The 25580-nt window shown below is 42.4% G+C and overlaps 4 protein-coding genes across 7 annotated transcripts in view; 1 reads left to right on the top strand and 3 right to left on the bottom strand.

The window, feature by feature from the left end:
* Window positions 1-810: 810 nt before the first annotated feature.
* On the bottom strand, window positions 811-2307 carry LOC114851334 (uncharacterized). Its single transcript, XM_029143110.3, has 5 exons — window positions 2079-2307; window positions 1575-1970; window positions 1379-1489; window positions 1256-1290; window positions 811-1156 (listed from the first exon to the last, which is right to left on the bottom strand). Exons 1-5 carry the CDS (start codon window positions 2122-2124, stop codon window positions 1055-1057), a joined length of 690 nt encoding a protein of 229 aa, XP_028998943.1. The 5' UTR covers window positions 2125-2307; the 3' UTR covers window positions 811-1054.
* A 339-nt stretch (window positions 2308-2646) lies between these two features.
* Window positions 2647-4221, bottom strand: LOC114851333 (uncharacterized). Of its 3 annotated transcripts, XM_055506972.1 has the most exons (5): window positions 4146-4221; window positions 3336-4031; window positions 3140-3253; window positions 2976-3019; window positions 2647-2894 (listed from the first exon to the last, which is right to left on the bottom strand). In XM_055506972.1, exons 1-5 carry the CDS (start codon window positions 4204-4206, stop codon window positions 2769-2771), a joined length of 1041 nt encoding a protein of 346 aa, XP_055362947.1. In that variant the 5' UTR covers window positions 4207-4221; the 3' UTR covers window positions 2647-2768. The 3 variants fall into 3 exon arrangements, with proteins under 3 accessions (XP_055362947.1, XP_040925810.2, XP_040925811.2); XM_041069876.2 differs by having other exon boundaries at window positions 3336-4210; XM_041069877.2 differs by having other exon boundaries at window positions 2647-2849; window positions 3336-4210.
* Window positions 4222-9008: 4787 nt separating this feature from the next.
* Window positions 9009-17819, bottom strand: LOC114845446 (uncharacterized). Its single transcript, XM_055506973.1, has 8 exons — window positions 17516-17819; window positions 11741-11844; window positions 10667-10782; window positions 10266-10348; window positions 9813-10160; window positions 9607-9714; window positions 9451-9485; window positions 9009-9369 (listed from the first exon to the last, which is right to left on the bottom strand). Exons 3-8 carry the CDS (start codon window positions 10771-10773, stop codon window positions 9247-9249), a joined length of 804 nt encoding a protein of 267 aa, XP_055362948.1. The 5' UTR covers window positions 10774-10782; window positions 11741-11844; window positions 17516-17819; the 3' UTR covers window positions 9009-9246.
* A 101-nt stretch (window positions 17820-17920) lies between these two features.
* pde5ab (phosphodiesterase 5A, cGMP-specific, b) overlaps window positions 17921-25580 on the top strand; it is a 41781-nt gene continuing 34121 nt past the window's right edge. The window contains exon 1 of one of the 2 annotated variants that reach the window (XM_029132438.3): window positions 17921-18026. In XM_029132438.3, coding sequence (XP_028988271.1) covers window positions 18022-18026 — 5 coding nt within the window. In that variant the 5' untranslated portion in view covers window positions 17921-18021. Of the gene's footprint in view, window positions 18027-18507; window positions 18703-25580 lie in introns of those variants that run through there. The other variant, XM_055504985.1, reaches the window with a different exon arrangement.

Genomic DNA, 25580 nt, shown 5'->3' with positions numbered 1-25580 from the left:
CTCCCTCCACCCGCCCTGGGCGGAGGGGGGAGGGGCTCGTTGGCGCCGTGGAAGTCGCCGTAGGGGGGGGGTACTGTCATGTTTCTCGCCACATCCTGTTTTATTTTGTTAACTTCCTGTCTCTGTCAGCTGTCACTTACCGGTTCCCAGTATCCACACCTGTTAACAGTTAATTAATCAACGCCAGTATATAGCCTCCACCTCTCACAGACTCCAGTTGCCAGATTGTCGAGTTTCCCTAGTTTCCGTACTCTTTCCAGCATCTCAGGTATAGCTTCTCGTGTTTTGACCCCGACCGCCTTGACCATTGCTTCCTGCCTGAACCTCGTGTGTACCGCTGCCTGTGAGAGAACCGTGACTGATTATCTGACCGTGAGTTTGTCTTATCCCTGTCTGTACTTCCGCCGAGACCGCCTGTGTATGAACCCTGCCTGGATATCGGACTAGAGATTGCCTGCTCCCTTGTGTACTACTTCACTGAACACTTCCGTGTATGACCTGGACCGTCTGACTCTGTTTTCTAAAATAAACCTGTGTTAATCATCGCCTTGCCTCTGCGCTGTGCATGTGGGTCCGCCGCCTGCCCCAAGCCTGACAAAATGTGAGAAAACATGTTGTGTCATTTAGTTAAATGTGAGAAAACTAGTTATAGGTGCTCCTTTTACATTTGGCACCCCATACAAGTTGAGAGTAACACAATGACATACAACTGGAAAGAACACATCCCTATTACTAGTGGTTGAGTCTAATACAGGCAGTGCAGGTTTCTAACCACAGCAGAGGTTTAGACAAAACAGTGGAAAAAATAAATGTTAGTATTTATTTTAGAAACCGATAGACAGGTGTAAAACTGGTTGGTTGATGGTACATTTTCCTACTCCATTACACGCACAATATTGTAAATCATTTCAGCTTTAAATGGAGAAAAAAAATTAAAACTAGGTTATTTTTGCCAAAACAATCATAGATTCTCATGAGCATCAGTCAGAGTTTTTTTTCAACTTGTTATAAATCAGTCCTCAGTTTGCAATAATCTGTTTGTTGCTTCTTCAGTCTATCTAGTAGCAGAATACACAACGTTTGGCTCCACTTCTCTTCGTCTTTCTTTTTGACGGAAACTCACTGCTGCATAGTTCAGGTCATCAGAGGCTGGATTCTGTAGAAAGGAGTAAGTAGCTTATTTCACCAAGTGGAAGAGTGAACCAATGACAGGACACATGTTAAATAAATGGAATAAATTAAAAGACTAGATCACCTCCTGCTGATGTGTTTTCTGTTCCTCATTCTCAGCTAAACAATAAAAAACAATGACATAACATTAAAGAAGATGTAAAAATAAACTAAATGCATGAGAGAAGCTGCTGTTGTCATGACGTACCTGTTTGAAGTTTCCTGAGTGAAACAACCAGACCAGTAACGACCAGGAGAAGGAAAACAGTCACACCACCGAGGATCAGGCTCATCACACATGTTGTTTTATTACATTGCGCTAAAATCAAATAATTATATTTAAACTACATTTATCTGCAAACAACAGACTGATCTACACAACTGAAACTTAAAGACAGTCTTACTTTGACACGCTGTGTCCAAGTGGTCCTGAGTTTCTTCACTGCCTGCCATATTCTTACCTTCAACATCTAAATATATCACATGGTAAATGTTGTTTTCTCCACTGTAAAATTCACAAAAATAAATTCCAGAATCAGATAAATTAACTTTTCTGATTGTGAGCTGCACTCCAGTGGCGTTGACTCCCATTTCAATGTTTCCATCCTTAAATCCTTCACAGAATTGAGTTTCATTTTTAAGTTCGATCTTATAACAGATACAGCTGGCATTGGTTGTTTTGATCAATCTGGACCAGATTATCACAGCATCACCAGGCAGTTTGGGGGACCTCAGTGTGACACTTTGACCAGACTGGACCTTCACAGTCTGAGACTGAGCCTCTGAGACAGAGATCCAGCCTGAAACAAACAGCACAGACAACGTGAGTTAGTTGTTACAGATGTCACATGATTGTTTTTAATTGAATATGATCCAGATGTTGAGAGCGACGTGTTGTTGGTACTTACTGATGCTGCAGATAACGACAGTATTGAACCAGATGAAGGTCTTCATGCTGCGACTGCTTGTAGCTCTGCAGTGTTTTTAATATGACTCCAGGAAGGAACTGTCTACTTTAGAGGCGGAGCCTTTGTAACTGGCCACATTTATGATTAAAACCAGTCATGATCAGTTCAAGTTGATTATTTGCAATGTGAATATGAGTAAGCGTTGCTGCATGTTATCATTTTATAAATCCACAGCTGGACTTCTAAATAATGAATCTTCAGGTCAAATGTTTGGGTTCATACTACTTGGTGACAGCTTTATCACTTTACTCTTTACTCTCTCTAAACTAGAAGCTGCTTCTTCTTCTTCTTCTTGGTGAATAATAACTCTCACCTCTCTTTCCTGTCTCTTCACGTTTGACAGCAGACTGTGGTTTATTTTTTAGGTTAACACACATGCATGTGTGCGTTTTGCAGAACTGTGCTAACAATCAAGACACTCGTTGGCCGAATGCATCGCCCACTTCTTAAAAAAATGACATTCATGACCCACTGTGCAATCAATGAACAAAATCCATAGACACAACGATGAAAGCAAGTCAAAGATTTATTTTACACTTGTCACTTAGACGACATCATCACTGATACTGGTTCACTTCTAATGAGTGCAGTGGATATTTGTACTTGTTACAGTACAGTATGCTACATAGGTTACATGCCATCAGCTCTTACACTGAAGTACACACATTCAGTCCATGTGTCACCTTTTGTTCCTCTTCTGTTGATTTCAGTCTGTGTTGGAGTAACATAAGGACGGTTGTCTTCATTTAGTTTAACCTGATAATTAACAAAGCAAAGCACTTTCTTGTATACATCTGAATAACCATCAGAAAAACATAGTGTATAAGCAATAAATACCTTTGCATTTTTCGTTGGGGGAGCTGAAAGTCCTGCATGAGGCTCTGAAATACAAAATTAATTAGTGTAATGAATTACACTAATAACTGGATTATATACTGTATTAAAGTTCTGTCACAGTATAAAATACCTTCACATGGATTATAAGTCTATTACATTCTTACCTGCCCAAAACTGGTTGTTCACCATTTTGCACACTAAGAAAGCCAATAAAACGCTCAGAAGGCTGGTGAACCATAAAGCACTACTCAAGGCATTCACCAGATGAGAGTCCTGATCTGTAGAGACAGACACAAGGACACGGCTTTAGTTTGTTAGAGACTAGAATGTAAAACGCACAATGCTGGTGAAGTGACTTACACTCAAGGTCCAGCTTGGTCCCGTTTCCAAACAGAATCTGTCCACATGAGGCGACGGCGCAGTAGTAGGTCCCAGCATGAGAACGATCCACATGCTTTATCTGTACCTTATAGACACATGTATGTGTTTGTGTGTCTGGTGTCCTCTCACACTGATCATTTCTGTCTCCGTGGGTGTAAATGATTCCTGGACGAGCTTCTCCAGAGTCTTTGAACCAGTAAACACTGTGTTGTCCATCACAGGTCCAAGTTTGTACTGTACAGTTCAGAGTGACCGAACCTCCTGGCTGGATGCTCCCAGACACTGACTGATGCACCAGAGCTGGGGCGTTGGAGCCTGAATGCACCACAGCGAGAAAAACGCTTTCCACAAACTCGAACAAGTACGAATAACCGCCTACACAAAAGTAAGTAGCTGAGTCTGAGCTCTGCACAGATGAGATCTTTAAATGCTTTTTACCAGCAGACATGTCCACCTGAAAACGTGGATCACTTTTAAATGGACCCATCAAAGTGGCATTTTTTTCATGCTTATAAAATTTAGACACAACCTCTGGTTTCCCTCCCAGAGTTTGTTTGTACCAGTAAAACATCACCGCTACAGAATCTTCAAAGGAACATGTCAAAGTCACGTCTTGACCAAGATTAACAGATACAAAACGTGAAGCTGTTGATGGTTTGAGCTCTGTCACATCAGCTGAGGAGAGAACAGAACATGCACAGCTGCATTTAGACCATGGGTGGGAGCACTGCCCGGCGTTGAAAGGCAAGAAGTACGAAAAAGACGAGAGAATGACCAAATTGCTCTTACCCCATCCACTAGTCGCCATGAGCAGACAGGCCACACACAAAGCAACCGCTGGAGGAGCCATTTGCTTGAAGTTACCAAGAATAATGGAGAGGACCTCAATAGATTCTCTACTTGTCATAGATGTGACTGTGTGACCGGCCAATCAGATGAGACCCTGAATGATCACGTGGCCAGTGACCCCATAGTGGTTATTTTGATCTCTGTGCAAATTTACATGGAAGTAGTTACGCAGACTTAGACAAAGTGCTCAAGACGTCACGTGCTGACTTCAAGAGGATGAAGGTCTGTTACAAAGACAAAGACAAAAACATGTCCAGCTTTACCGCTGCATCGAGGAGTACGAGACCTCAGAGTCTTCCTCCTGTGGTCTGAATGTGTCGTCCTTCTTCACGGTCTTTACCTGTAAAGCAAATACAGTGACCAGCTTTCCTGCTTTACACTGGAGTACACGCAATCATTCTTTCTCTGTCTTCTTGATCTGTTGAGCTCGTTAACGCTTAGAGCAGCATAATTAATCTCTCGCATAATGCTGATGCTCAAATGTGTTTCAGTGGCAATTACCTCAGTGTTTGTTGTTGGCGCATGTGAAAATGTTTCTGGTTTTAGTGGTAAAGAAATTGAAATATAAGAAAAGTATTTAAAAACCCAAATTGAGCCAAAGCTTTCAGAAAGAACCTGTTACCTGTAGTCCTTAAGGTGCCTCTGGACAGTCAGAACGTCAGTAAGACAACCAGGATGCTGATGGTTGTCAAAGCTCCACTGAAGAAGAACACCAAAAATGTGAGTTCACCGCTGCTGCAGAGCCACATGTGATTAATAGATAATATAATAGTTAGTGGAAAAGCTTTGGTCTCAAATGGACTGAAAATCTGAAGCTGAATTAATTACATTCTTAGAGCAGTGAAGCAGTGAGGGGGAAGTAATGTTGGCAAAGTTGCTGATTTGTGAAGAGACCTTCTTGTCCTGTGACCGTGGTATTGAGGAACAGCTGGCAGACTGGACGGATGTTGATGTGTGACCTAAAAGAACTGCTTGGAGTTCAGACGTTCAGTGATGGTGTCAGAGAACTGTCTACGTTGACAGCTCTGCACTTTTGCTGCGGTGGATGTGGCCAAATCTGTGTCTTGCTCCTCTTTTGACCACGAGTCTCTGAATTATTAGTCGTGGTTCTAGAAAATTGTTCCTCTAAAACTGGTAGCGCAGGAAAACTGTCACAAAGTCCATTTTAAACCCGTGAAGAGAAGCTTAGACTACGTTACACTCTCTCAACAAAGTTGCTGTTAAGGCGTTTCTTTTCCTTGTGCTCCCAGCGGAACGCTTGGTTCTCAGAGCGCGGACCCACATGCACAGCTCAGAGTCAAGAAGGAAGTAAAAATATGTTTAATACAAATCAAGGTCCGTGGTACTGGTGATGGTCCTTGCTAACGGTAGCAAGGTTAGCAAAGGTACAACAAGGGCTGGGCAGGCGGTCAAAACACAAAGCAGGATCAGGATAAGATTGCTGGAAAGTAGTGAGTACACGCAACAATCTGGCAAATGAGTCTGGTGAGTCGTGGAGGTTAAAAAGGGAGAACTAATGACCAGGCGGCACGGTGGTGGGTAGCACTGTCGCCTCACAGCAAGAAGGTTCTGGGTTCAATTCCCGGAGTTTGAATTCTGTGTGGAGTTTGCACGTTCTCCCCGTGTTCGCGTGGGTTCTCTTCCTCCCACAGTCCAAAGCCGTGCATTAGGTTGATTGGCTTCTCTCCATTGCCCGTACGTGTGAGTGTGTGAGTGAATGGTTGTGTGTCTATGTGTTGCCCTGCGATGGACTGGCGACCTGTCCAGGGTGTACCCTGCCTCTCGCCCGTAGCCAGCTGGGTTAGGCTCCAGCACCCCCGTGACCCCTGCACTAGGGAGTAAGCGGTTAAGAAAATGGATGGATGGATGGAACTAATGACCATATGCTGCAGCCTGCGCCCAGTCTCTGGTCCAACCAACCTGTTGCTGTGCGCTCTCTCTCTCTCCCCTCACCCCAACCGGTTGAGGCAGATCAACCCCACATTCAGCCTGCTTCTGCTGGAGGTTTTTTTCCTCGTTTACCTCTTCACTGTTGCTGTCAAATTGTAATTAAAAGCTTGCTGTATGTGGGATCTGTTGGGTTTAGTTTTGTGGTCTTAAAAAGTGTCAGAAATATAAAATTCAACAGTAAAAGCAACGAAATCTGTGTGAAGTCGCACTGCAGGCTCTCGACTACCTGGATAAATAGTCTCACTGTGGAATAAAAGGCCAAAGTCTTTTTATTCAATATGCAGTGTTCTGTTTTCAGTATTACACTGTCAGATGTTATTAAAAAGGGTCCGGAACCTTAACATGAACAGTCGATATCTACAATAACTCTGATTTGCTATTTAAGTAACAGTCACTTTAGCATTTTAACACTGCTGCAGTTTTATAAGCTGCTGAATTGCTCTGGACATCGCTGCTCACCGTTCACACTGCAGGTTTCCGGTTGGAAACCACAGCAGAGGGTTCAAACAGAACAAGCCTTTGACTGTGACCACACGTTGGCTAAATACGTAGACAATGCTAACAACAAGCAAACTGATACTGTAAGGTTGTTGAAATGCCACTAGTACCAGTGCTGAGAATACAACTCATGGGTTTGTGTTATCAGTCTTATTGTCACCTTTTATAGCTGTGTGTCATTGTGTCCAGCATCTGAACTGCTACAAATAAACTCAATTATGGACATAATGACACAATCATTGTAATATTAAGATGCTGTTTGTGAGTTATTTAAACACATTGCACAGCTTTATTAAGCTCTATGATATTTTCGAATACCCTGTGCATTATACTTAGAATGCTTTAAAAGCTCTGCAGAGCCTTCCTGTTTGAAACCAGAGCAGAGGGTCGTAGAGAAAACAAGCCCAGAGCACACTGAGCGAATGTTCGCCTGCTAAACCACACACAGACTTAACAAACGCCTCTGGGGCTGTGGTATCACAGCTTTACAGTAAACAACCTGTGCACAATAATAATAATTACACTTAGTGAGGACACTCTTGTGTCCAGAACTTGTTCTTATTGCGGAAACCACCTTCACCACAGCAGTGAAAGGTACAGGTACTGTGGATGCTGAGACGGTGAGAGCTGGCTGCAGTTTGGAAGGTGCAACGTGCAGTTACATGTCTGGATGGAGTTTTTTTTTTATAAACGTCTAAACACAAGAAGAATGAGTCAGCTCATTTAAACTCCACTGAGCTGATTGCCTGTCCAAATGGACCAATGGGAAGAGATACTCCACTAATGCAATAATCACACTAAGGTCGCATTGAGCCCAACCTTTATTTAAATGACACATTCATGTACATGTACTGTGTACATACATGTTTCCAACATACTGCTACACCACAAAGCAAAAACAGTTGATGTATAATATCTGGTTGAACCATCTGACGTGCTTGAGAAAGCATGTGGTTGATTTAATGAATAGTTTCAGAAGAAATCTGATTTCCAGCTCATCACTTACCTACGGTCTCCAGTCTCGTTCCAGTTCCAAACACAATCTCCCCACAGGAAACCAGAGCATTGTCATTGTATCTAAACTAGTAGAGACTCCCCTCCACATTGTTCACTATGCACCAAACTGCTCAATCTCATGGCTTCTCCTAACAAATGTGCCGCCACTGCCAGCATCATGTCAAAACATCACTGTTTAACATGAAGGAAAACTCTTTTTTCCAATTCAATGACCTTAAATTCTAGCAACCCACAACAAAAATGTTACGCTTTTGCAATCGATTAGCATCCATTAGCAATGTATCTACACATAGTTTGACCATTTCCTATGGAGGACACAGTGATTAAACACATAGAACATTCAAATATTTCACTTATTTGCTAAAGTGCTCTACTGTGAAAAGAGTTAAAATGAGAAAGGGTGGAAAACAAACACAAAAGCACGAGAGGCAGATGTATATGAGTCCACATGAAACCACAGGGCAGTAGTACATCCCAGCATCAGCAAAGACTGTACATGCAGCTCTGTCCTGAAGACCCAACCTCACTGCTGCCGTGTCTGTGGATGTACATGATCCCCACGCTGGAGTTTATTGTGTCCTTATAGAATCAGTACCTTCTGTGCTCACTGTCACTGGTTCCAGTTCCAGAGTCACTGAACCTCGTGACTCCGCTGAGTCTGATGCTGAGTGTGCACAGTGTGCACAGCAGCCTCCCAATAGCGTCTCCTCCTTGGCAGGTGAAGTATGAATGGTGACGTGTTCAGAGACAGTCATTAATAGAACTGAGTAGTGGCCTGAAAGTATCCACCCATCCATTTTCTACTGCTTAGTCCCATGCGGGGTTGTGGGGGTGCTGGAGCCTATCCCAGCTGTCTACAGTACGTGTGAGAGGCAGGGTAAACAGTGGACAGGTCCCCAGTCCATCGCAGGGCAGCCTAAAAGTATCTTAAGTGAAATATATCAATGCTAAGAAAACAACAGAATGATGCTATTGACAGTGTGTTCCTGTTAACACACCACACTGCCATTAAAGACAGCTACAGGTTGTATCACTAGATGTCACTAGGAAACACGCCTCCGTACCAGCAGGTGGCAGCAGTCCGTAGGTGTTGTTATAAAGGGAAGACCCCACCCAAAAGTATGGCTCACCAAAAGATTTGTCTACACAAAGGGTGTACATGTGCTCCTCTTGTGAGTATGTCTACTGAGCAGTTGTCTATTTGAGTGAGAGAGAGACACTGGTGCTGCAGATGCTCATAAACAGGACTGTCAGTTGTTATCTAGTGAATCTTGTCTCTGGAAGGAAAGTGAAATAAAACCCAGGGAAACAGACGCGTCTCCATAAGGTTTCGTTTTTGCCAAGAAGGTGAATCATTGATACAGATTCCTGGATCAGTGTGCAGAGTGAATAAAGGAACGTACAAATGGAAAAAAAAACATTTGCCTATAAAATTTATTAAACAAGACTGTAATCACAATCACAGATCTGTTGAATTAATCAATTTACTGTAAGAATGGCAACATTTTCTTGATATACTGTAACATTTCTGTATAGGTTTCTTTGAGAGAGCCATCATTCCATTTGTCTTATTAGTTTATCTAGTGGCAACGTAAACTACATCTGTCTCCAGCTCTCTGTCTGATGCAGGTCTGTGGTTTGTCTTTGGCTTCAGTTTAAGATTCACTGCAGCATAGTTCAGGTTATCAGAGCCCAGAGTCTGTAGATGAAAACATAAATAAATGATTCAAACCAAATCACACATCGATATAGAGAAAGAGGTGAAATTTGATCCGATTACCTCACTGTGTTGTGGATTCTGTCCATGACCTGGAGCTACATCACAAAATCATCTGGTCAGTTTACTGATAAATAATACTGACAAATTATTGCTGTCTAAACATTATGAAAACAGGAAACATTAGAGGAGTTTTGTTTTATTTGAATGTGTACATACGTTCATGGGGTCTGATGATTTTGAGAACCTGACTCATGATGACTATGAGGACCGTAATCACACCACCCAGGATCACACTGACCAATGCTGCTGATCCACCGAACACTTCTACAAACAACATTATTGTTATTTTCTGCTTTTTCTGTTTTACTTGGTGTAATTTTAGCAGAAAATCAGACAGTAGAAGTAATTTACAACAATCTTACCTTGAGTTACGTTTAAATAAGTCGCATGAACAATCACTGGTTTTCTATTCTCATTAAATCCACAGAAATACAGTCCATAGTCGGATAAATCCACGTGTTTGATATTAAGGAAGACAGTCACAATGTTGGATGTCATAGTAAATCTGCCATTTTGAAATCCATCACAGATCGTAGCAATGCCATCAGAGCTGGTCATAAAGGAGATCCTGGTGATGTTGGGTTCACTGCCCAGTTTGAACCAGATGATGTGAGATGGAATACTGGTAAAGTTGGTACAGTTCAGTGTAACATCTTCACCACGTTGGACCTCCACAGTGTGAAACTCAGACACTGAGACAGAGATCCAGCCTGAAATAAAGAGCAAGCGTTCATAAACATGTAATTTAACAGAAATGAACCGTTTAACAATTCAATGATGGTACAAAAGGAAAAAGCATCAGCTGTAGTACTTACTATAGATGTAGAGCAATGTTCTTACCAAGGTAAAGTTCATTTTTCTCCGTAGACAACGCACCACGAATATGGTTTCAGCCGATCTGTGTAGCAGCACTAAGAGGTCGCACATTAAGTTGTATTGTATTGACGCACCTCACACCTACACCTCACTGAAACACGTCAGTGGTCTGAGTAGACCTTTTTACATCATAGATTATTGTTTTATCAAAAGTAATATTATTGATACTGGTGTACAGAAGTTACAGAAACAAATGACTGAAGTATTGCTGACTTTTAAAGTGACCATGGTATTATTATGCTCATTTTCCGCTCATGTAGCTCGTCAGTAGACGATGAACAACCTATAAGGACTTACATTTAAACGTTAACAAGAAACTCACGGAAGACATAGAACATACTTCACAATGGTCCAAACTGTCATGGACTCATAGCCATTGCTCACGTCAACGTCCACTTCCTGTTGCTGGCCGTTTGTCTTAGCTCCCGCTCTACTCCTAGTTCTCATAGTCACCACCTGCAAGCATTCAGTAATTACACTCCTGCATTCAAGCCCCAGTATTCACCCTGTGTAGCTGCCAGATTGTGTGCGTCCACAACATTCCAGTGTTATGATCTTTGTGCCAAGCCGTGTATGAACGACGCTATCCTGCCTTGTCTCCGATCTTATTTCTGAGTGTTGAACCTAGCCTGTCTCTGACCACCGACTGCCTGACCCAAGCCTGCATCTAGCTGACACTGTACCGACCTACGCTGTCTGAATACGATATCATTAAACACCGTTAATCTCCAAGTTCTGTCTCCACTGTGGGTCCGCCACCATGAACGCCGTGACACAAAACACTTAGTTGTGATTTGATGCTATATAAATAAAACTAAATTGAATTTCTCTTATTCCTATTTCTTGTGTAAGTGTATAGGCGTTCCACCCTTTACTTTATCAAACTATGCTATTTAATATAATTCTAAATTTGGTCTAAACTGTAATATACTCTTTTCATCAAGATCAAAGTTCCACCACACCATAATACAAGATATTACAATAAATCTATCATTCAAATCAATGAGAGAGTTAAAAGGATTTTATAAAATCAAATAAATGTAATTATAAAATCTTCAGATGTAGTTCTGACAATGCTACAAAAATTGAATTAAAGTTTGTCATGATTGTGATGAGAATCAAGATGGCGGACCTGCATGCACAGCTCAGGAGACGTCCAGGTACGTAAAAGGAGCTTTAATATACAGCGTAGTCAAGGTACAAACCAGGTAAGCAGAGAGGCAGAGGTACACAGGGAGTAGGCAGTCGAAAAGTCGCTGACAGGCAATCAGGTCAAACACAATCAGGCTCGGCTACAAAACCAGTAAGGAGAATCCAAAACTCCGAACACGTAATCAGGTACCACCAGATAACAACTCACGATCTGGCAGGGAACTAAGGTAAGTGCTGATGGTTCAGTACTGGAGTAAATGACCTGATTGTGAACAGCTGAGGTGGGGTGTCCTACAGTAAGACTTTAGTGGGCCTCATCCTCCTCCTGTAAAGGGACTGATACATATCCCACCTCTGGTATCCATCCTAGAGAAGAAGAAGAAATATATGTTAAATGATTATCCATCTGCTCAAGAATCAATAGAAATACATCAAATACAGTAATACATGAACATAACCCTGTACGTCAGTGCACTTTTATCCACCAGTGTGAACTACATGTATTATAATTAATTTAAATCTAACCTAACTCTAGTTTCACTGTAGAAGAACAGGCCAAGGTATTTTTATTCAGTATTCAGTGTTCTATTTTCAGTATTACGCTGTCAGATGTTATTAAAAAGGGTCAGGAACCTACTGTAAACACGAACAGTGTACATCTACACTATCTCTGATTTGCCATTTAAGTAACAGTCGCTTTAGCATTTTAACACTGCTGCAGTTTTATAAGCTGCTGAATTGCTCTGGACATCGCTGCTAACCGTTCACACTGCAGGTTTCCGGTTGGAAACCACAGCAGAGGGTTCAAACAGAACAAGCCTTTGACTGTGACCACACGTTGGCTAAATACGTAGACAATGCTAACAACAAGCAAACTGATACTGTAAGGTTGTTGAAATGCCACTAGTACCAGTGCTGAGAATACAACACACTGGGTTTGTGTTATCGGTCTTATTGTCATATTTTATAGCTGTGTGTCATTGTGTCCAGCATCTGAACTGCTACAAATAAACTCAATTATGGACATGAAGACACAATCATTGTAAACACAAACTGTTCTGTACCTGTATTCTTGCTCATCTGTACTGCTGTTGTGAGAGGTAATTTCCCCACTGCGGGACTATTAAAGGTTTTCTTATTCTTATTCTTAAAAGATGCTGTTTGCATCATGGCTGCACATTGATTAATTGATACTAATTGTTTGGGTCTATTGTGGTAGACTGAATACAGTCTAATTCATGTCTTCCTGTCTTAAGGTCTGTGGGGTGTAGTTTGAGTTGGTGGGTACTTCCTTTACTGACAACTCTGTTTCACCCTTCTTGCCACTTGATTCTGTGTGTGGACTGAACTTCAAGCCACTTTAGCGTCTGGTCACTTAGAAGCTCTTGACAGTGTGAGTCATTTAAGCACAATACGCAGCTGTTTTTTATATTTAGGTATTTATATTTTATATATATTTTCGAATACCCTGTGCATTATACTTAGAATGCTTTAAAAGCTCTGCAGAGCCTTCCTGTTTGAAACCAGAGCAGAGGGTCGTAGAGAAAAACAAGCCCAGAGCACACTGAGCGAATGTGCTTTACTTTCTTTTTCAGTGGAGGCAGAGCTGCGACTGTGCCACATACAGGAAGCTGTGATGTGGTGGTTTGGTGACTTCGACTTGGATTAGCTGCCTCTGATTGTGTCACACATACTAAATATATTACTTTTATCATTTTTTTCTCCTATACATATTTAGACATACACAATGTGTTACAAACAGTGCAGATGTTTTCTTGCATGACATCTGATCATTTGTTTCCTGTTGTCAGGTTGTTTCTCATAACTGTTTGAAATGGGTCACAAACACAGTGAGCAGGCAGACACAGCACACAAAGATTCAAAGGCCTCACATGGCATCACAGGATTTCCTTTTCCTCTTTTTCCTACACGTCAGCTCACTTATGTCACTTGTGTTTATGAAGTTAAAATGCTTTAAACTAACGTTGGAAGCTTCTTCACACGGGTACGTTTATTGGAGCAGAGCTGAGGTCCTGACGCCTCATATCCATCTGTCAGTGGAGATTCTCAGTCATCCAGGTGAAACTGACTGAAGGTTAAGTCATTGCAACTGGATTTCCTCCTTTTCCTGCTGACTCCCTGTCCACTACATTTAAACCTGGCGGGTTTTTAATGTTTTAAAGCGGCGGTGGTAAAAATGACTGATGCTGCTATGAAACACGAGCAACAAACAAACAGCAGCACAAACACAACCACATGGACGTCCTGTGGTGAAAGTGGAACTAAAACCACTGGAGTCAAAGCAGGGATTTTACTTTTTTCTTATTCAGTCAGAAAACGCATTAGTAAAAGAAACAACACCCTATAACTCCAATTATGAATACATAAAACATAAAAACTAACATCCTTCAGGTTGACAAAGGGCACAAGCAGGCTTTTCATGTCAGCTGCAGTGGAACCACTGGATGACTGTGACCAAACAAAGGTTTCTGTCTCTGAACTCTTCAAACACGTCATCAGCCTCTGCTGTGTTGTCTCCTTAAATAAATCACCTTTCCAAGATAATGGTCGCAGCAAGTGTTAAGTGTAGAGCAGACTCTATGTTTCTATTTCATCTGTTGTAGGTGGGCTGTTGCCCCCTGTTGACCAAGAGCTCAACTGCACACATTTGATGGAGATATGATACAGTTTCATGAAAAAGCAGTGATGCGTGGCAATAATAAAGGAGGAGACTCAGCAACTGCCTTGTAGTTCTGGAACTATGGTCATTTATTTTACAGCTGTGTCAGTATGATACATTCTGTATATACAAATATAAAATTATACAAAAAAACTAAAAAAATAATACACAAGGGAATTAATTTCCAAAATAACTAAGTTTTAAATAACAAAATATTTAAAAAAAAATAAATAGGTTTAACAATGTTTGCACACAGCTGCACTACCTGGTCCTCCCTCCTTCATTCACTCACCTCCCATAAATACTGCACCTCACTCTCTCACACTGAACCTCCTTTCAGGCCAAACCATTCACTACATGAGGAATTCAAGTCTGTCCTCTTCAAACACACATCTGCACAGTGATGAGGTGAACAAACAAATCTGTTTTCATCATTGTCATTGGAAAGTTACAAATATTATAGTGCAACCTGCTATTTGACACTAGAATAAAAAGCCGCTAACATTCACTGAAGAACAACTCTCCTCACGTGAAACTGCTTCATCATCATATCTTAACTCTTTGAAACCAGCGCGGTCACTGCAGTCTATCATTTTGGGTGCTGGGCTCTACATGAAGCTGTTGTCTAATTCTCCTCAGTTGTTAAACATTTTTTTGTTTGTAGCTTCATTGGAATATACTGATATCAAGCAAGTCCAAACATGTTATTTAAGAGCAAAAGCAGAATCACCATGGTTCTGGGTAAGCTAAGGTTTTATTTCAATATTTAATTTGCAAAAAAAAAAAACATTTATTGGGGGATAAAGCTACAGTATGTGAAGTGCATGGGTTCAAACTGGTCCAAAGTGCTGTCACTGTGTGAAACTGCTAGGAGAGATCTATCCTTTAAGTTATTGTGAAGTGGTGAAAACCAAGAACTAAAAACAGAAAAAGTATCTGAACGCAGGAAGGAAACATAATCAGGAAACTCATGCAGAAAGCAGTTTGAGCCCAGCAGGACATTTAAAGAAGCTGAGTGCTGATGTGTGATTCAAATGCTAAACAGGCAGAGATGCGTGTGGGTCAGGCTTCCTCTATGAAATGGAAATGAGCCCAGAGAAATGGAAAGCAGGAAAAAGAATGAATGAATATCCATCCCCTTGAAAAGACATTATCTGTGTGAGAGCAATCAGTGAGTGCACCTTTCTTTCTTTATTCCATTATTATAATAATTTCTTGTTTTATTCCATTTATTTGTTTAATTATTCCAAAATTCCAAAAGGTTCACATATGTTTTCTTGTTATTGTTCTGCATGATGCTCCAGAACACAAGTTACAACTTCAGAAGCATCTTCATAGATGTCTGCCTTACCCAGACTGTGTGAAAGGCATAGAATGGATTAAATCAGTAAACAGTGATTCTCCCCTGTGCCTTCGTGGATGCTTCTTTTGAACTGCCTGCTGATATGACTTTAGATGGTTCATCTGTCCACATTTCGTATTAGCTAATTTATCAAGCAATACTTTTGGTATTAAAGTTCAATCCAATCCAGTAGTTTGTAGATTTATATGAATTTGAATGTTATAGCTCAAAAATATTCAGCTTTGCTCTTATGCACCATATCTGATGTACAGTATGTACGTAAGATCCTGAACTCTGACGGGCTCTTTTCAGTGTCCAAATCAAAACGGACTTATTGCTCTGACACAAATGTGTCTGACCTCATAATTTTCTTGTAGTCATTCTTAGTGAGTAGGATTTGATGGTGTTTCTGCTTCTTTATTAAAATTTAGTGTCTTATTTGGGCCTTTTTTCAGCGTTTTTTTATTTAATACTGGTACACTGTTATATGTTTTCTGTCTGTGGAAACGGCGCCCTCTCGTGGTAGTATTGGGCAAAATATTGGGACCGGTTGCCTGTGGTGTTTCACCGCAGCTTTTAAATCAGGGTTATGAACACTGTCACATTCCATATTTTTTTTAGGGTAATGCAGATCTAATCCCTTGTGGTCAGCTCTGTTGGCACATCCCACTCCACTGATGGCACAGTATCACAGTCCTTTTTTGTCTCAGAGTAAACTTTGGTGTTAAACATTACAGTCAGGGACGTTCTAAAGGTTATAGAGGTAAAATGTTCTGAGCTGTAATAAAACTAAAGGGGATCATAGGAGCGTTTAACATATTAATAGAACATGTTCTATGATTTATCATATTCATATCCTCCTCAGCCCTAAAGTGGGTCCAAAGAGTTGGACAGAAAACTTTCCTATTTATAGAGGTGAACAATTTCATTTGTAATAAAGGCCAACAACCTATTACTTATTACTTTATTGACTGACTTCTAATATGTTTCATAGCAGCTTTTTACAGAGAACTGGTCAAAGGGATCAGCCGCTTCATTCCCAGCCGACCAAAGCATTGTTTTGTTAAACAGAACCGCGAAAGCTGAAAAGATCCGAGCCGACAGAGTCGCTGCTGGTTCTGAGAGCGCTTCCTGTCTCGCTGACCTTTGAAGCACAGGACTTTTTTGGGAGCTGCTTTAATCTAGTGAGAACAAAGAGAAAACGCAGCCACCCATTACTGCAGGTGTCCAGCCACAATCACCCGCACACGGACACGCGCACCCACACTGACTTAAAAGCAGGAGAGTGTGGCTCCTTTAAACACACACGCCTTTGCCTGCTCACGGTGAAATGCCTCCAAACAAAGAGCCACTGTGACCAGACGGAGGACGGACGCTGCTTTGTGCTGTTTCATGTCTGTCGCGGGACCGAATCCGTACGACAGTGGTTCTGCACAGTCACTGCAAACATGTACAAATACGCACAAATATACTTATATTCCACAACCCCAAATAACCTGACTACTTTTCTTTTTAGTGTTTTGATTCTGCACACACGAGTTCTGTGCAGAAAGCACAGTGGAAACAGTCTGTGACCGGTTGAATAGAGTTGTCTCAGGCACTGAGGCGATGCTGCCACCAACGCAGGACACAGCAATTATACACTGCACAGTAATCATGAGTGTTCATATTATTTCATGTCAGTCAATCCATCATCTGAGCCACTTATCTACCCGGGGTTTGTGGGGAGCTGGGGACCCCACCCGGGGCCTTCCAATTAGCCTGATTGCGTTTGTTTAGCGTGTTAGCGGAAGCTGGAGTGGAAGCGAGCCCACGCAGAGGCAGTGGAACATGCACTGTGCAGGAAGGCAACAGAGCGAGGCTGGGACTCGAACCCGGCTCCTTCCTGCTGTGACACAACTCACACCTGTGTCCACCCATCCAATATACAATACAGCACATGCTGCATATACCTACAGTACTGCACAACAAATGAATATACTGTATGAACACAATTCACTTGGGTTAAGCCCTACCTTGGAAACCATCAGTGCACCAACAAATTGCTGAGTCATTGGAAGCAGGAACTCCATTTACATTGATATGATAGAGGCTGGTATGGACTTGCTATCATTTACCAAACTGGCGAGGGATCAAAGTAAATAGTCATGGGAGTGAGTGAAAGATGGGCATCTCCAGGCAGACAGCGTCTGTGGCTCCACAGTCAGGAGCAGAGGGAGGAGGAGGAAGGATTGGAGAGGGGAGCGATGGAGCTCCTGAGGCTGGGACGGTCCCCAGAGTGGGACTCGAGGAGCATGTGTAATGATCCCCTCTCCGCTTGCTTGTTGTTATCCTCTCTTTCCCCTCCCGTTCCAGAAAAGGACCCGGGTGAAGCCGGGGAGAGGAGGCTGGAGGGGGAGAGGGGGGAGAGGGGGAAGGGGGGGGGGGTGGCTAGAAGAGGAAACCCCCTCGGTACGCTGCATCAGTGCGTGTGCGTGAGCAGAGGTCCCTGAGCAGCCGAGCAGGACGTCTCTCCACTGCTATGGGGTGAGTACGATGCTGGAGCGCGGGGCTGCGGGTCCGACGGACCGCGACCACATCTGTTCCTAGAGTGTTTGTGTGTGTGTGTGTGTGTGTGTGTGTGTGTGTGTGTGTGTGTGTGTGTGTGTGTGTGTGTGTGTGTGTGTGTGTGTGTGTGTGTGTGTGTGTGTGAGAGAGAGAGAGGGGAAAAGTGATGGAGCAGGAGAGTTTGGAGAATGTGATGCTCAGTCTGTGCGTGAGTACAATTGACTACATAATAGAATGATCTGAGTAATTCTTTCTAAGTGAGACTTGCACTGAAAGGAAAAGGATGCTGGCGTTTCAAATAAAACCTAAAAGGGGAGTCTGTGAAGTGGCGTCAGTCGCTCCTCCGGCGGTGGCGAGCGCCAGGCCGACGCGTTAGCCGCCCCTTCCCCTGCTCCATTTGTCATGTCGCTGCTGCCGCCCACGGACTCCAATAAAAACACACAAACACACTGGGCCACTTGGACGGGAAGAACGCTGGCGCAGGTCCCTGCGCGGCCGCAGTCGCATCAGGGTCGTGGGACGGATCTGAAACCGGTCCAGGGACCGGGACCGCTGGAACGAGTCAATCCTAACTTTTGACCTTTGTTTTTGGAGAGCGGATTATGGTGATTGGCTGGTTCTGCTGAGGGAGGCGAAGAGTCTGCTCTGCTCACTGGTCAGTTGTTGTTCTGTAGTGTGTGTGTTGCCTCTGCCTTGTTTTTTCTTCTTCTTTTGTGTCTCTTACATGTAGCACACGTAAAGATGAGTCTAGTCAGAAGCAGCTCAGTGGTTCTGGTTCATGTGCAGGATTTGGGGAGGTCAAAGTCCTGGGTTCTGGGTTACCTGAGCTTGAGGCTCTGACTATATAAGGCCTCTGTCTTCTGTCCTCTGGCTTTGGCTTCATGCTGCAATCTAACCTGCTTATATTCATCTTCAGAGCTCTATTCAAATTATGTGGGAAGCGTATTGAATGTAGTCCAGCCTTAATCTGTGCTATTAAAACCTTAGCAAGGCATTATTAGCATCCTGCTTAAGGCAAAGTTTAAACAGTTAGTAGCAAATATCTTGTAAGCTGTAAGTGATTATTCTACATTCTACATTCTTATTTCCATCCCCCCCAACACCACCCTCTAGTGGCCACACTGTATTAAGCGCAGCTTTAATGATGATAGTGATGGCTAGTTTTTTTAGTTACCGATAACCAATGGTTGTGTGTTTTATTCATCTCATGCCAACACACATCTGTTTGTGCTGCGACCGATGCCGTGCTGCCTTTTAAAAGTCCGATTGGGCGAAAAACACTGTGCACCGCTCTGCCTGTTTATAGAAGGGTACATTTGCACCAGACAGGGCCCTTTGGGGTGTAACGCGTTGATTAATGGCCCTGCTCTCCAGCTAGATTTAGATTGGCTTGGAAGATATTACTTTATAATGAGGACATGTAAGCAAAGGCCATGTGTGTTTTGTCACTGCAGAAACAACAATTATGTAATGAAGAAAATGGAAAAAAAGATCAGAGCAGGACATCCAGCTTGTTTTAACATGACTAAATCATCGCTCTTGTTATTCGCTCACATTTCTTTTCTTTGTCTCGCTCTGTTTCTCTTTTGTCCGTTTCTGTTGAAGTTTCATGAGTCAATTATTCCCTCTGGGGGGTGATAATGACGGAGCCAAGTTCCCATCGTGTTTATCTTAATTTTCCATTTCTGGATGCAAACGATTCTAAGCCGTACGTGGTAAAAATAACCTAATACATGAGTGTTGCAGCGCGAGTGCAGTGATGCGGAGCAGTCGGCAGTGGACCAATGTGGTAGATGCAGCACACATGGGACGGAGATGACGGATTACGCGTGTGTTACACGCTGAGGCGTCATCTGGAAACCTTTGACCTCTGCTGCGCTGACCGCGCTGCGTGTCCCACCAGGTGGTGCTGGAGCTGGGCAGAGCCTGGGCAGCTGGCTGACGTGGGCTCTCGGGGACACATTTCTCAGCCAGTCGGCGCCAAAACGTTTATGTGCGCGGGGGAAATTGGTTCGATAAATCCACGAATGAGCCCGATATTAAACAGAATCACGGCCAGAGGAAGGTCAGGGTGAAATCCAAGGCTTATTATAGCCACACACCTGCTGTAGATCACTGATGATACGGGAGCTGAGTGCCGACAAGCTCAGGAAGGTAACGCCACTGTTACATAAGCTGCTCCGTCTTGCGCTGTCATGTTTATTTGCGCCTGGATGGATTCATTGTATACGTTCGAGTGGCCAAAGCAAAAAGTACTCCTGTTACGTAAGAATGTTTAATAACAACCCAGGTCGAACTGGGTCATTTTAGACACATCCTCCTGGTGAGTGATTTGGGTCCAAATGTGTACTCACACTTTTTTTTCTCTGCATTTACTGTACAAAAGTTTTACTTAGAGCACCTGACAACTTTGTGACCCCCCCAAGCCTTCGGTGTAGAGATACTGTACATGCTACAGTACAGTTAGACAGTGGCACTAGTTGGACAGCATCGACTGGCCCATCACTCAGCTCCTGCTCCACATTAGGCCCAGTTTATTGGTTTATTGACCCATGATGTGCACCTGAGCCAGCCGGGCCTCCCAACTCTGCTGGTGGACCTGGTTAAGGACACATTCAGTGCTACACTGACCAACTGGGCTGTCTTTTGAAGACCCTGTTTATGCTGATACAGCTCTACTTAGTAAATTATGCAGGTTTGACTGTGCACTTTCAATTCTAATGGTAATCAGCTACTGTAGCAGCTGTTTCCCATTTTATGAGCAGAGTTTAGATGGTCCATGAATTAAAATATCAGTCTAACAGCATGTTATGTTCATGTTTATGCTTGTAATTACCATACTAAAGAATTTACATACTTTGCCCAATTAGTGTAATATTATTATCTAATGTCACTTATCATCATAATCTTTTTTGTGATAAATGCGTGATTTAATATGTTGAGAGTTTAAAAATTCCTTTCCTTATTGAAAAAATTGAAAACTAGTTCTCAGCTTGCACAACACTAAACATTCATGTGAAACATTACAAACTTATTAATGAATATTAACAATTACCATATCTAAATATCAAGCCAACGGCAATCGTGTGTCGTGTCAGTAGATTTGGAGGAACGTGCTGTTCACCTTTAGGGACGGCCTCTGCCAGCCCACCCCCTCACAGCAGAGTGCCATCCAGCTGAGCATCGGCCTCCAGAGAAGAGCAGACCTCCCTGGGTGGTAATGATTATGATGGATAACCAGGACCCGCTCCCCACCAGCACGTTACCTAACACCTACTGCTGGCTATTCATCAGCACGCTGCCGCTCCAGCGCTAATCCAGTTAGCGGGGCAGACATGGAGGACAGGCACTAAGGCACTCTATTCCCTTGGTGGGTATTTTCAGCTAATAAATTGCTGCTGAAATGAGGCTGCAGTGATTTACTCCAGAGTGGAGCTATCTGCTTTAAAATAAAGTTATTCCCTTGTCTATGGATCCTGCAGCGTGTTACTAAATAATAATCAGGTACTGTGAATTCACATACAAGGTTTACACCCTCGAATAATAAGTTACTTTAGTTGCTTTTGAATATTTTACCAAAAAGACAACAGTTATGTTTGCTGTATAAAATTGTGTGACACAAATACAGAAGTGACCTATAAAACACTAAGGGTGAGACAGATCTGCAGCCATGATATGATATAAAATAGGATTTCCACTGGTCATCAAAGGCCACTACCTACCCAGATATAAAAAAATAAAATAATGCCCTTTAGTCACGTTTTTGATTTTGCTTTAATTTTACCTCAGTGTCAGTTTCCACTATTTTCAGTATGTGTCTTTATATCTTCTGTTCAGCACAAAAGCAGTTGACAGCATACTGTATACTCTACACCCCTGCTCTACATTAGTGGTAATTCATCACTGAATATTATTTTCTGTGTAGACTTCATCACCTAAACTACCTGTATATTGTCACACCACAAATCAGGGTCAGGATTACGCTAATATAGAGGAGAAACACTAGAGATACTAAAGATACCATAGACCAAATAAAATGAAGTCTACACTTCTTTTTCCTGTATTACATGAGGCCTGATCAGCTTTAATCAACCATTAAATGCTGGTTGGTTGCAAACTCATTGTAACACTCACTGTCTTTTATCAGTGCTAAACTAAAACGTAGAAACGTGATTGTCATGAGTGAGTAAAACCCCCCAAAACACACTGCACGTCATTGAGACACACAGCTGCTAATGAAGTTTTTAAAGCTCGCTGGCTGTGTCCCCTGAGCGGCTTTCATTACAGGTCACGCTGACACCCTAGATGGTGCTTTGGCTAAATGCGTTACCCAATGATGAGTCTTCTGTGCCACAGAACAAGCTGACGAGAGTGAAGCAACACATTTTTTTAAGCCTGAGGCTGTTGGGTTTAAGATAATGGGATGTAATTTGTTGCGCATACTTGCATTAAGGTTAGAAATTAGTGGAGCTCAACAGTGAGAGGTCACCTGAGGCATCACGTTAAAATAAGGCTATTGCTTTACAAAAACAGTCTGCAACTAATTATGCAGTATATTGAGGCTACAGTCCCACCAATAGTTAACTCTATGCAAGCTTCTATTGCAGCTTAAGGCAAAGATCGTATCACTGAGATTATCATAATAGTTTAGTTTAAAAAATATATAGTTTCCTTTACGTTATTGGTCAGTCACTCTGGTGCCTTCTTCGATGCCACCACTGAGTGGTGCCAAAGTCGGCCTTTATTTTAGGCATATATTCATAAAAATGAATTGTAATTGATGGTGTTTCCAAATTCAGACTCGACAGTGATGCTAGCGCGTTGTTTCTCTTTAGTCTTCTGTCTGTTTCTCTTTCTTAGTGTAGCTTGAGTCGTGATGTAATCATTGGCCAGGGGAGCGTGTGGCTCATCAGGCCTGTGTGTAGAGAAGTGCATCATGGGATGTGTGAGGTACACGCACGTGTGGTAAGGCTAGTAACCAAACACCATCACCGCACCACCCTGGGGCATCGCACACACACCTGCACTCACACATCTACACAAACAGCTTTAATGAGTGCATTTCCACTCAGCACAGTTGTTTCCCCCGATTGTGTTTCCACGTGGTCATTTTTCCATGTGCATGAACAAATGCTCAATAATTATCCGTCCCTGTGTTTTGAAAGTACTTTATAATAGAGCACATATTTATTTTGCTGATCACTATTGTTTTAAACCGCCTCCTTCATAGATTATACTTTCTGATGTTTTAACAGCTGCTGGTTGTGAATCTTCTGAGCCAATATAAAGATTATGTCTTTACAGATATTACATACAAAATATGCGTGTGATTGGCTCAAAGCACTTTGATTTAAAAAACATTTCTCTGCTTAGCTACATGCCCTTGTGGAGTGTTTGGGGTCAACCACTTCAATGGGAATGTTTGCTGCGATATTTTTACTGTCTTTTCTGAAGAGTCCCACTGGCCTTTGTGATCCTTTAGCCTTTCCCACATCAGAAACATGTGGCAAGGCTGCTACCATGGCTAAATGTCCTGTGCATTGCATGGTGCTAAATTAAAAGTCAAAGAGAAATAAAAAGAACTTTAAGCATCTGGCACAATCATTTCAACACTCTCCTTCTCCAGTTATTGTCACTTTACCAACTACAGCCGACAAAATTAACTGAGGGTCTATTTTCCTGGCAATTAAAGCTGCTTTGATTACACCAAAACAGAAAGTTCACAATGAGGTCACTGCCAAAGGGGGGAGTAAAATACAAGGGGAGATCTACACACATTACCTTGCAAACTGATGCTGTAGATGCATCCCAGATGGAACCTCTATTATAAGGCTATCACTGAGTACAAAGATGGATAGGCATTGGCTACTGAGGACAAGCATTTTCACATGATGGTGTGACGCTCAAACCCAAAATCCCCTGGGAGACGATTATTTGATTCAAATTGTAAGAGTTTCTTTACACCAAAGCTGTCACAGTTCACGTTATTTCCTGTTTTATTTTGTAGTACTTCCTGTTTCTAAGTTCTGTTCCCGGTTCACTCAGCACACCTGTTATCAGTTAGTAATCAGCACCAGTATATAGCCCCACCGTTCACAGACTCGAGTTGCCAGATTGCGTGAGATCACCACTTTCCAGCGTTCCCTGTCTTGTATTGCCGTGTATCGTGCCTCCTGTTTAGACCTCTGATTCTGAGCCTGCCTTGTCCCTGTCTGCCTTGTCTGCCTTGGTTATCTACCGCTGCATGTTACCGACCTTGCCTGCCTGACCACGATCTGACGCCCGACGATTTGGTACTGTAACCCAGCTCTTGTGTATGACTTTGCCTGTCCATGACGCCGTCTCTGCCTGATCCTGTTTAGCCCGTTTGATCTACTGTGTATGACTCTGCCTGGATTGGATTCTGCATTCTGGAATAAACTGTCCTCTTAACATCCTAAACGCTGTGCTGTGCTGTGCATGTGGGTCCGTCATCTACACCGCCCTGACAAAAGCAACCTAAAGCAGTTACAGTAATGAGCTTTAGCTTCTATGTAGATGTTTCTAGGTATTTTAGAACAGCAAATGAAAGTTAAAATAACTAATATTATCTATGAAACTCAATGAAACATTAAAACATGTCTCAGTTGAGACTTAATTTTTTGTGTTGCATACCAACTTTCGGGTGTTTTTCCAGTGATAATGGTTCGTGCAGCAGCTCCATCGGCCATTCGCAGCTATAAAGAAGAAGAATTTACATAGAAGTAAATCGCAGCCGTACTGAAAACTAGCTGGAGTCTTACAGTAGACATACAGTAAGTAGTAATGAATGGAGCTTTTTTTTTACACATGGGTTGAATGTGAGGTGATGCTTTTTGGATACGTCTGATAATTACCAAGCAGTGTCAGTTTCCTTATCAAATACTGCTCTCTCCAAAGCTGACTTCTGAGACCACTCGTAGCTAAAAGCAGTGTAGCACCATAGATTTATCTACAGCAGTTCTTTCTACAGTACTTCAGGGATAGCTGTCAATCTTACAGCAGCAACAGAGGTTTTGCAGCTGAGATGGCAAATCTTTTCTTGTCAAAACAACTTTGACTGTGAGGTCATTTGCATAGCTGTCATCAGGAAGCTAAGAGCCCATGGAAATGGATGATAATGTTTCAGCCGGGTGTCTGTCATCATGCACCATTTATTCTCTGTGGGGGCGAAAAAGCAATTAATTATAGCATCAATCAAAAACTCTGCTGACTGAGAGGAGGATGCAACATTCACAGCTACAATGTTGTTCACTTTGTTTTCGTTATAGCTAAATTGAGAGTTGGGTTCTCTGTGGCTTTTGTACAGTGTATGCATACAGTGCAGTATGTGAGCTTTATGGTGGGCTGGTTGTAAGGTGTGTGGCAATACACGATCTGGCAGCAAACTAGTTATTAAGGCACATATTTGTGTGTATATTTAATAGAGATGAGAACCAGCTGGGAATGTAGGAATATGAGTGTGTGTATGTGAATGCACGTGCATGGAGGCCAAGTACTGAAGGCAGGGGAGAA

This window comes from Betta splendens, chromosome 2, assembly GCF_900634795.4.
Source record: "Betta splendens chromosome 2, fBetSpl5.4, whole genome shotgun sequence".
NCBI classification, from domain to species: Eukaryota; Metazoa; Chordata; class Actinopteri; order Anabantiformes; family Osphronemidae; genus Betta; species Betta splendens.
This window is presented reverse-complemented; position numbering and strand designations above follow the sequence as displayed.